Source organism: Lampetra fluviatilis, chromosome 10 (genome assembly GCF_964198595.1).
Source record: "Lampetra fluviatilis chromosome 10, kcLamFluv1.1, whole genome shotgun sequence".
NCBI lineage: Eukaryota > Metazoa > Chordata > Hyperoartia > Petromyzontiformes > Petromyzontidae > Lampetra > Lampetra fluviatilis.
In genome coordinates, this window is record NC_136284.1 from 8,248,073 (window position 1) to 8,260,368 (window position 12,296).

The window sequence follows — 12,296 nt, forward strand, 5'->3', positions numbered from 1 at the left end:
ATGTTAATTTGAACAAAAAGGGAAAAAAACCCCACAACACACGTCGTCCATAAATATGTTTGTTATAGCCAACGTCGTTGAGGAAGCTGACTCTGGTGGTGGTGCGAGCGGACGTTACACGCTTTATCGTGCGGCCCCACCGGTCCCTGTCTCCCCGCCGCTCGCTCTCTCACTCGTGACTCTGTCGCCAGGTGTGCGTGTTTTTATTATGTCGTTGTTTGTTTTGGTTTAAGGCTGCAGCGACTCAAACGAGCAAAACAAAAAATAGCTTTTCACTTTTTAAAATCCCAAGCCGCAAGTCCTGCAACATTTTTTAAGTGATTGATTACGTGCAGTTTTTCCGGAGCATTAATTTCTCCGCGCATAACTCAGTGAGGTATTAACAATGCTCTTCTAATGTAAACGTGGGGTAAAACGTGTCGCTTGCCGTGGGCTATTGCTGCACTCTCCTTTTATTTTTTAAACGTTCCAAATGTGAGTGGGCATGCGCGCGTGTTTGTGTGTGTCATGGGAAGCGGTGTTGCAGGGGGTCAACGGTGCTGCGCTACGAACCTGGAAACCTGAGTTTGATTCCCACTCACGGCCGTCGACACCACTGATGATGATTATCTGACCCGGTCATGGGCCTCAACCTGGTGTGATGTGTAAATATCTCTACAAGGCAGACAAAGGTGGTCGGGCGTGATGCTGACCACTTCACCTCATGTGCCATTCCAGCCTTCGTAGTTGGTTGCTAACAGCACTTGCCCCAAAAGTCTGTTAAGGCTACACGGTGGATCGTTGTCTTGCGCGAGGGTGTTCTTCGCCCCACAGTGGCTGCTGCATAATTAATACGCATGTTAAAGTTTTATTTTGTGCACGCCGAAATTAAGCGGAGTACATTTTCCTTAAGTTGACGTGGGTCACGGCTGCATGGCAAATCGTACCTGGGGGCGTACAGACTTTGGGACAATTTAAATTGCGCGCAAAATTACCGCAATAAAGTGCTCATGTAATTTTCAGATGATTGTTGTTATGATGGTGTTAACGGACGATTCAATTAAAAAAGCGGGGCAGGTGTTTGTGAATATGTATTTGTATATAACGTATTTTGCACTTTACATAGCCAACTGTGCTAATCGGAGGTGCGGGGGAAGGACAACAAACAAAACATAAATCAGTTTAAAGAAATTAGCTTTCAATCTAGATTTGAAAGTGCATAGCTCCACTGGCTTCCTCATATCGGATGGAAGAGCATTCCAGACGGCCGCAGAAGCGCATCTGAAAGCGTGCGAGGCAGTGGCCGTCTTTGTTGGACGGCTAGCCAAATGCCGTTGTGAGGATGACCGGAGTTTGTGTGATGGTTTATGTTCCTTGACGAGGTCAGCAAGGTATATTGTGGTTCAATTGTGGCAAGCACTTTGTAATGAGTGCTCTCGCGAGCAGGGAGTACGTGAGAGATGGGCGTTCATTAGCGCAAAATGCGAGGCTTGGAAGACAACAGCGACGGAAAAGCCACTTGTGCCAAGAGCAAAGTCCTGAACCCTACCGGCTAACACTCTAACATAATTACCTAAAATATTCAAATGTAATTACCGGTATGCACTTCGTCACTTAAACTGTTTACTTTTGCCACACCGCGTAATAGGGGACGCTCTTTCCTATTAGGGTTACTTTATTAGGGAAATTGCAATTCTGAACTAGAAATCACATTTCGACACGTTTGTAGGCTTCTGGGCTGCTGTGCCGCGTTTTATGAGCGCTTGTCCTAATTTCGGGCGCACACGACCCACATTAACGCGACAAAATTACTCAGAAGCAGGCCTAGTGCAGGGGACGTGTGGTAGAGCCACTGAACTTAGCAATTCCCAAAGGATGTTAATTGCTTTGTCTCGGTACCAATTGTAACAATTTCTGTCATGAAAAAACATGTACTTTTATTACATTTCACCGAGACACTCATCGGACAGAGGTCTGTGTTTACATCCTGGAATCAAATACATGTGAGAGTTAAAATAGTAATACCTACAAAATATGTTTGATATCCAAAGGTGCGGCTGTGGCTGTTCTCACCAACACTGGATTCAACCATCATGCTGCTCAACTGCGGGAATTCTCTCTCGTTGTTTCTTTCCAAATTTTACTCGCCTTACTCCCTTGAATGCGATGTTTGGTGCTGGCCACCTGACCTTTGTAGGTCTTTACCGGCCTGTGCTCTGCAACTTACAAAAAAATGTAGGACCGGTCCTTCCCTTCATGTCACGTGACACAACCATAATTGCTTGTGAATTTGCACAGTCGCAAAACAGCTGATGCAGAGTCTCCTCTCAATCTGCATTCGTGCACACAGGCCTGTGTGCAGTTCTTTGGCTCAAGCCCTCCTTATTTTAGCCAAATATTTTTCCGAAGAATGCAACACACGGGTCTCTCTTCTGTTACACCTTTTTTAAAATATATAAAACATGTCGAGTCGTTTGTTGGGAGAGGGTGGCGACACGCTTAACCGCAAACGTTGCGCAAATAACATCTCTTTTAAAAGGAGACATGAAAAGAAAGGAATGCAGACAATTAAACAATGCAGTCGCGCCCCCACGCCTCGAGTGGATATATAACATTACCTCTGGGACGGCAGCACCGCGGTTAGAATTTCTGAAAGTTCCGTCACATTTGGGTGCAATTACTGTAAGTCCAGAGAGCGGAGGTGCGGTGGGATGTGGGGGTGAGCGGGCGTATTGTGAGAAGAAGGGGGGGGTGGTGGGCGGATGATGGGGGGGGCAGGTGGAGACTGGTGGAAATAAATTCTCGTGTCAGCTGAGAGGATGTTGCTGCCAAGACTGTAACCACCTCCAGTCAAGCCAGTTGTAGGTCTGTGGGTCATTTTCAGAAAATAAAACTCGAGCTGAGAATTGAAATATGGTCAGGAACTCAAATCCCCTCCCTCCCTCCAAAAGATGTTGAGGAGATCCATAAAGTTGGTGACCTTGTCTCTTTGTTCACTTGACACTTTGCAATAAAACTGTTGCTTATGTCAGTTTTGTAGCTAACGTTTATAGAAAATAAATATTGCAATAATGAAAAAGGCTGTGCAGATTCACCGCTTCCCCCAACCCCGCACTTGACCCCGCAGTTCGACGATTTGTTGGGATGTAGGGTAGCGGTTTGAGTCAAGCATCTTTTTTTTTCATAACATTGCGGTGAATGTAGCGGCCTCCAGCAGCTGCAGTGGCTGACGTAAATCCGTTGCACGTCAACGCGTACGAATGTTAAAAACGGCGATTGTTAGGCATGTCCATACGAGGACGTCTATTCGTGAGCTCAAGAATCCACGTTAATTGACAAATTGGTCAATCTCTTCTGCCTCTATTTACCCACACTCTGGTATTCGGAATCACGACAATTATTGATGCGTGCATGAACCATTCACGCGTCACGGATGCACCTGGCGAGTAGGGTCATGTGCATTATTTTTAAAGCAAAAAAACAACATTTGTACAAAAAACAACGTCGTATGTTATTGGTAATTGCTGGCACTCGTTAATTGAGCGCTTTCCCTAAAGTTCACCACCACAAATCTTCCCCCGCCCCAAACCATAAACCTCCAGATCTCAACCACCCCCTCCCCCCTCAGCTGTTTCAACATAAGTAACTCCCTTGGAAAGTGTGCGGTGTCCCGGTAATCTGTCTCCAGCTCTGCGGGCCTGGCCTCTTGGCGAGTGAGGTCAGGTGATTTGGATTAGTTTGCCATGGGACTGCCTGCTAATTGTGCGACAGGGGCATTACAAAAAATATTTCTTTGTTTTTTGGCACAAATTCCTTCTCTTGCCGCCGGGAAAATGTTTTTTTCTTCAGCTCCCCCCCCGACACCCCCCCCCTCCCGCCAGTCTGAACATTTTTTTTCTAACGGTTCTATTGATTTACTACTACAGGGCCTATACAAAAATGTGTTTGCCTCGATTCAATCTGTCAGCGGTGTGGCTAGGCTTATTGACTTGTTCCCAGCGCTCCAAATGGTGTTTTTACATCGTACGTGCCACGCGTTTTTTTTCTTGCAATGCGCCGGCTAGCGAGTCACAGACAAATTAAACGCGTCAACGTCACGAAGAACCGGCCCACGTGCAGGTGCTGGGTGCCATAGGTGTGGACTCGAGTCATGTGACTTGGACTCGAGTCAGACTCGAGTCATGAATTTGATGACTTGCGACTCGACTTGGACTTGCATAACAATGACTTTGTCCCACCTATGAGATGTGGACTCGAGTCATGTGACTTGGACTCGAGTCAGACTCGAGTCATGAATTTGATGACTTGCGACTCGACTTGGACTTGCATAACAATAACTTTGTCCCACCTCTGCTGGGTGCACTATTGCATCTCGCGATTGTGAGAGATGGCGACTCCTTGAGGGGTGGGGGGGAGGGGGGAGACCTTCATCCAGCGGTTGATTGATCGTGACTTATGCTCGCGGTTAATGATTGTAAAGATCATGATGATGATGAAAGTAGTATGTATTTATCACGTAGGCTTTCGCGACCAATATCATCCATAATAGAGGGTTTTTGGGTTAGATTACGTAGATACATATCAGGCGACAACCAAACCTGGCTGTCGCCTGATCAAGCTAGTTGTAATTACTGGCGAAACGTCGTACTCGGATTGTAAATGTTGTGGCTTGGCTCTCCAACACACCGGTGTGCTGTTCCGTTTACGTAACCACCCTTACTAGTTTGCTGTGTTGGGTGGTGGTGGGTTTTAATGACACTTTTTTATATGTATGCGATATAACCCAAAAAACCTCTTATAGAGTATGTATTTATGTTGAACTTCTTTTGCACCGTACGTAGCCAACCATGCTAATCGGAGGTGCGGGGGGGGGGTAGGACAACAAACTAAACACAAAGCATTTCTTAATAAAAGAGTTTTCAATTTGCATTTAAAAGTGCATAGCTTCAGTGGCTTCCTAATATCAGAAGGACGAGCGTTCCAGACGGCCGCAGAAGCACATCTGAAAGCGTGCGATGCAGTGACCGTCTTTGTGGTGAACCGCATTCGTTCGCCGCTGCGCTTTCGTGCCTTATGTAGTATACAAATGACCGTGCGGGCCTGGCTGCGTTAACCGTTGCAGTAAGTGAGACGGCTAACACAGAAACCCGACGTGGAATGGCCATTTATTTTTCATGTTGACGTTTCTCATTAGCCGGTGTGTGCCACAGCAGTAGCCCAGGTTCTCAATCTCTGCTTCACTTTATTATGGGTAGAGGTTGCCACCTCTGACATGCAAAAGGCCAGGCGTATCCAGTGAAGAAGAATATCTCACAGTACCAGAAGAGCGGAGGAGACCTATATGGAAAGTCACAATATTTAGTTGTGTTATTGCTGTGCAACTGACAACAAAAACAATTGGACTTTCAACATCATGGGAAGACTTATCGATTTTCGAGGTCCTCAAAAAGAGCCCATTCCTGGTAAAACCAGAATGGGGATGTAAGTGGAACACTTTTCAAATGTTATGTAGGAAGCACGTGGTATGCTCCGAAAATATCAATTTCCAGCATAGCCACGTTAAAAGCCAATAATAATAACAATTAATATACAGGCCTATGTCATTCCACCGCTGAAAGAAGGCCTTCCCACACCACGTTGGTTATGACTGTTGTGTGTGATCTCGTGTTACGTTATAATGTATTCCCAAGAAACATTGAATTCCTCGTTTCATATGCCCCTTTGTGCAGTGTGTGTACCACTTACGGAATGCTTGTTAACACTGTCCAACTGCTGGACGAAGGCCTTCCTGTGCCGTGTCATTCTTGGGGTACGAGGGGATTTGTTTTCCCCATACTTCACCACGCCGGTGAGTTACGGCTCTCGTTTAACACTTGTTTAGCCGACCCACTCTTCCCGCTGGTTTAGCTTTTCCTGTATGCGCAGCTCCGCCGTTAACTTGCGCAAAGCACCCATCCCCCACCCCCCCCCCACCGCTAAAGCTGGGCCTCTCGCTGACATTGCGACTTGGATCAATGGGGCCATCAATCTCATTTGCAAAAACCGTGCGACATCACGGCAAGGGGCTGCCGGTGTCTCCCCGTGCTGCAAGTGCGAGCGTGGAAACACGATACGGACAGTGAAATCCACACACGGCGTCTCGCTGCTCTTCTCAGACTCACCTACGTCGACTTCCATGGCACTCGTTCACTCCTAAGCGTCATCAATTAGTTATCGTGATAAAATCACAGCACCGCACTGCCGAGATTGTTTTTCCGCCATGTGTGTAATATATATATATTTTTTACGAATCAACTGAAGTACCGAGAGGTATATAAATTAAAGGCAAAGTAATACGAATAGTTGTACATTGGTTAGGAGGCCAGAGTGCTGAGCTGGAACCTCGTGATAGCCTGCAGTTCGTTGCAGGTGTTTAAACTATGTTTTCAAGTGTCGGTGGTTGATAGTCTCTGCCCCGTCTCTTAAAAAGCTCTGCAGAAAACCCATCACATTAATTCTGGGAGTCATCAATAACTGAACAAAAACCACGGTCACACAATGTGTTATCCTGACACTTAACTGGGCTAAACTCCATCTCTGAGAATTAAAAATGTTGGTTTGCCTGTAATGCGACAAACATGACCCTGTAGCAGTGTGGATAGAAAAGTGATGCACCTTACTTTGCGGAACAGAGAGCACTTGAATCAATCTCAGAGGTAGCTCTGCATTGTCCGATGCAGTGTGCCGCTCCTTCTAACACGATGGGTTGCGGTGCCGTGCGAGAGCTCCGAATGGGTTCTCTCGCCTCGTGATGTGACGTCGATAGCACGATCGGGATAACGTGGTGGTGGTGGTGGTGGTCGGGGGGATGAAAAAAATCCACCCCCTAAATTCAATAACAACCGTGCCGTGTCTCCTCCTCGTTGTGTCGCGCAGCCATCGACACACAGAGCAGCAGCAGCGGCTCGGAGGAGTTGCTACCCAGCCCTCCCTCGCCTCCGCCTCCACCGCGCACCTACAAGCCATGCTTCGTGTGCCAGGACAAGTCCTCCGGCTACCACTATGGCGTCAGCTCCTGCGAGGGATGCAAGGTGACTCCCATCCCCCCACCACCCCCAATCTCGTTTGGCCGCCAGTTGGAAGCTCCGTCGCCGCTCAGTGACCTGTACGAAACCGCCTTGGTTTTTGAAGGGCGGCAGAGCAGCGGACGAAGCTGGCGTTCGTAAGAGGGGGCAACTAAGCGGCGTATCATGGCTAGCATTGGCCCTAGCGTGAGGGATTAAATGGGACGGGCTGTGCAATTATTCCCCCCCCTCTTTGTAGCCTGGAGCCTGGGCCCCACCTCCCCGTGGGACCCAGGGCAGTTGCACTGCCTGCACACGATCTGTAGCGAGGCTACTGGGGGTACTCTAGGCGGAGAGAAGCCAAGATGGGAGGTTCGCTGAATTCTCCATTTCACCGTCGAACGTCGGCGTACAAGGTTTTAAGTGATGCTCACGGCATATGTGTGTCGCCCCCTAATCTCCCCTCTAACGCGTACCGTGAAGGGGCACGGGGGAACCAGTTCGCCTGTGCTCCCCGCTCACTTTGAACACTGCTCTGAAGTGCAAAGAGCAAGCTCCCTAGCATTGTAACGAGTCACCACCTCCTCCTGCCATTCAATGAATCGTCGTGATCGAGGGTCGCGACTCCATTCAAGCAGCCACTGGCGGCTGCAGGGACGATGTGGACAAATCGTATAGAAAAAGCGAAAAACCTTATGCTCGCGATTCAACTCGCGAGTTTTGGGATCGATAACGATCGATGCATCGACTCGGCGCTAGACTCCTGCTGCTCGCAAAGTGGACTGGACTGCCAGCTCTGCTCATTTCTCTTACCTCGTCTCTTAAAGTCTGCGAGTCATATGGTGTGCTTGAATGAGCAGGGCGATATAAATAGGCAGGCGGTAGTTTTCACAAGAGCCTCGGCGTTGATGCAGCGCCTGGCAGTTTTGTGCAAATGTTTAATTTCTTTCCCCCTTCCTGAGGAGGAACCACAACCATGACCAGTTTGACAAGACGATGGCTGGCGCGTTGGCTCACTGCTCGCTGAATGATGGGTATTAGAAGCTCACCTGGGGAAATGCCAAGGATTTACTTAAACTCTTATCTCTCTTTGTGTGATCGGAACACATGGTCAGGGCAAGGCAGCTGCCATCAGCTTTAGATCTCTCACTCTGTCTCTTCCTGCTACGCTATGGGGCGTTGGCCACAATTTACAATGAACGAATATATACTTCGAACATTGCCACCTTTTATTTTGCATCGCAGCAGTCCTAACCCACGGCATGTAAACACAATTTTAGGATGTCGCATTTTCATTCACACGCGCTCTTATGTCTCGCGGTAAATCGCGGTGACACTACCCCAGGCTGCCCAGAAGATTGTCATCTGTTTGTCTCAGCATGATTGTTTTGTCCACCCGTGATGGAGTGACTTATTATACATATATATAAATATATTTTTTGGTTCCTCCAACCGCTTTGTCTGTCATTGGATGAGACCGGCCGGACCCGATAAGGAAAGTTAATTAGCTATAAGTAGCTAAGCTGGAAATAAGGGATAAGGCAGTAGGCCAGGGGTATCATTTGTCTGATAAGGAAATGTCAGTGTGCTACGAATCCATTCTGTTTTTGGCAGGATTGTGCTTCCAGGCAAGTGCACTCTCCAGGCATGCATTAGGCGCCAGTGGGTGGGTTAATGTTTGCGTAAGAGCTCTCCCTCTCTCCCGTCCTGTCAGTGCTTCTGGTAGACATTCACTCTGGTGGTGGTGGTGTTGTTGTTGTTGTTTTATCTGCAACTTAATGACATTAAATTCCCGAGTAGAAACTGTACATTTTAGCTTGGGGTGCTGCGTGGGTCTTCGGAGGGTGCTTTAGCCCCCCAATGTGCTCGCCTGCCCCCCTCTTCTTGGCAGACTGGTGTGGGGTGTGGCGGGGGTTTGGGGGGGGGCAAACAGGAGACTTGTAGTGCCCCGACCAAAGAGAGTTGACTTAATTTTAGGAGGAAAAAGTAAGAATGATTGTTATTCCCAATTAATTTTTTTAACTGTTAACATAAAACCCCCTTTGTACACTAGCAGTGTAATTTACAATAGATTGCTGCTTATGTTTAAACAGCATTACTCTGGAGAGAGACTCGGGCCGAGGGGGTTTGGCAAGACATAAAACACGTCATCTAAGGCAGGGATTTCAACAACCCTCGTTGTCCACTTGGTAAACTGAACAAATTCGTGTCCTATTTCCTGGGCTACAGCTCCTCCACGCAGAACACCCTTTGCCTTATTCCTATTCTATAATTGATCTTCGACGCCACCTCCCCCGGTCCCCTGGTGTCGTAATTTGCGCGCCCGGCGCGGGTCTTTAAACTCACTTAGGGAAGCGGCGGCGTTCTCTCCCAGCGGTCGGGCCAGTGCCCCCGATGATCTCCGACGGACACGTCCAAGCGTCTCTCGTTTGATTTGGCCGGGCGCCCCGACGCTGGGCATTGGGGGCTCCAGCGAGGTGCCAGAGGCTCCATGGGGCGTCTCCTCTGGGCCGCCCGCCGGTGACCTCTCCGCTAGATTCCTCACACCGTCAGGTGGGACAGGGAGCTGAGTGACAGATTGCCTCTTGCGGGGCTCTGCCCGTGATTGATAGGGTCATGTTATTGCTGACCGCTGAAGGAGATCCCCGCATAAAGGAAGAAAGATCCTTTCTTTCCTTCCAACCTCATCTCGGCCCCCGCCTGCACCCCCCCCACTACCCCCTGCGTAACGGAGCTATCGGCTGCTGCAAGAAGCATTTGTTGTGAATTATAACGTAGGGAAATGTTCGTGCCCACGTGGTGTTTTTTTCCACTAATCCAGTATTGCGCATTACTTGTCAGAAAATGCATTAATCTCCAGGCGTCATTTTAATGATAAATGATCGAAAGTGGCGTTGCTTTCTTTTTTGACTTTACACCATGCAGCCTCTCTGTTTCTTTTACAGCCCCTTGTCAATCCACTGCCGGATGTAGGCTTCCTCACGCCATGCCGGCAGTTGTGGGGGGTGGTTGTTCAGCAGCCACATTTCACCGTGCTGGTCAACTCGGGTCGGTAAAGGGTGCGGGAGCCTGGGCCCGGTCCAGATCTGACTCTCGCCACAGCCGTGGCCGGGAATCGAACCCGGATCACCCGGTTCATGGTACAGCGGCGCTAACCACCGTGCCACCGCTCCAATCTTACAGCCTCTATATTAACCAATTGATGTAACGCATTGACCTTTTGGAGTCTTGTGTGGCTGTGGGACCGCCGGGCTCTAAACGCCCGCTATGGGATGCCTTTGTTTCTCCCGTCCCTGCCCCACTCTCAAAAGAGACTTTGTTGTGCGGCGCATTTCGGAGTGGCGGAGTGTTTGGAGTGTTTCCCCTCCCGTTTGAGTGGACGTGTCGGGTTTCACGAGTCGGCTACTCCGCTGGGGCCAGAGTTGAGCTTGGTGAGCCCATATCAAGCATGCCTCTAAACACCGCCTTAAACACCGCTCATTATTACTCGTGACAATTGTGTTCATCGAAGCGATCATTATTTGCACCAGTGTAGCAGTGATGCAGCGGATAAAGCACTGTGCCTTGAACCCTGCGACCTGACTTTGATTCGTGGCCACGGCTCACATCAGCGGCGAGTCGTATCTTATCCAGTCCTGGGTCCCAGCCTTCCACCAACCCACGCTGACTGGCAAGCGTGGTGAAGTATGATGGTCAAAGAACTTGCCACGACTGACGCAGCATTGTGATGCATTCATCCAGCAGTAGATCGACGAAGGACTGATTATTATGGAGCAATTCTACAACATGTTATTTTTATGTCATAAATATTTTATTTATTTTAATTTCCTCCACAGTATCTCTTCCCCAGCTCTTACGATGACCTTTCACATTTCAAGAAATGTTCACTCTTATCAATTTCAACTTTGAAAGTGCTGTTTGTTGCTGGCCGTTTGAAATCTTGGGCCTTTGGTCCCTGTGCTCAGCAACTGTGTGTACAAAAAAAGAGCCATCACATGAAAAACAATTGCAGTACAAAGATGAATTTTGAAAATAAAAATGAATAATCATGTGGATAGATTGGTAGTGAACACAAACTCTTGTCAATGCTCTGACAAGATGACAATCTGGCAACTTGTTTATGTTATAACTGACATAACGTTTTTGTGGAATTATGCTCATGCAAGTCTACAATTGTATCATTGTGTTGCTATTGTTGCATTCTCGGTTATTACAGCTGCAACGATGATTTTTTCCGAATCACGACCCGCATAGTCACGTTGATATGTTTTATTTAAAAAAAAGTTTAATGTTCTGTTTAGTTAATTACGTTGGCTGGCCCAGGCAACGTAAGAAACACGGAGGGATAGCCAGTGCTGAACAATATCTCTGTTCCTCCTCCAGCAGCGTTCAATAACATCCAGCAGTGCCTCGTCGACTAAGAGGGATGTCTTTGATGTATACCCCACTCCACAATGAGTCTGTGTAGTGGTTAAGAGACTCGGCCAAGATAATTATATTTCACTGAAAGCACTCGGTAGGGAGTTGAAGATGGGCAGGTCACATGCTTGGTTGGCAGGAGATTATGGTAACTAATTATATTAATTTAGTACATTCGGTATAAGCACCATCCTCATAGTGCGAGGCTATCACAAAGGCAGTGTGTTTTTATAGACAGTTATAGTCTGCCAGTCGGGTGGCGATGTTGCCTATGTGGCTTTACCCAATTAAGTAATTAAGTACGGCAATGGATTCTTGGATCGGTGTCAGTGTGTGCAGAGCTTCACGTGTTGCCTCCTCATATTGGGTGGGGTTTTTTTTCTCCCAGGTTCTGTTCTCTGGTTTCCTCTCACATTAAGCCAAACAACTCGCTAATGGAATTGGCCAAACATCCCAATGTGGGTGGGGGGAGGGAGGTGGGGGGAGGGAGGGTGGGACCCTCGGAGAAGAAAAAGAATCTCGGTGAGGCTTTGCTGGGTAAATAAAGGGGGATTATTCAAAAGTGAACACTGCAACCCAGAATCTTCTCTTTGTGCTAGGAGTCGGGGGGGTCCGGGGTGGCGGCAGGGGGGGGATGGGGGTGGAAGGAACAGGAGTTTTTCCAGTGGATTTGCAGCTCTTATTCGCGTCCCTGCTGTGCGCAAACCCCAGTTCAGAGTGCATCTCTCCGGGCCTTTTAATCCCTGAGTGAGTGCGCACAGGGGATGGCTCTTTCTGGGGTGCCAATTCCAGACCCCGCTCACCGGGGAGATGCCCTCGCCACATGCTCGCTTCAGGGGGGTGGGCAGCAGAGAG

At 48.4% G+C, this 12,296-nt stretch overlaps 1 protein-coding gene across 7 annotated transcripts in view; it reads left to right on the forward strand.

The window, feature by feature from the left end:
- LOC144934535 (retinoic acid receptor alpha-A-like) overlaps positions 1-12,296 on the forward strand; it is a 101,545-nt gene that overhangs the window by 63,721 nt on the left and 25,528 nt on the right. For all 7 annotated transcript variants that reach the window (XM_078860419.1, XM_078860421.1, XM_078860425.1 and 4 more), the window contains one exon: positions 6,895-7,049. In XM_078860419.1, coding sequence (XP_078716545.1) covers positions 6,895-7,049 — 155 coding nt within the window. The remainder of the gene's footprint in view (positions 1-6,894; positions 7,050-12,296) is intronic.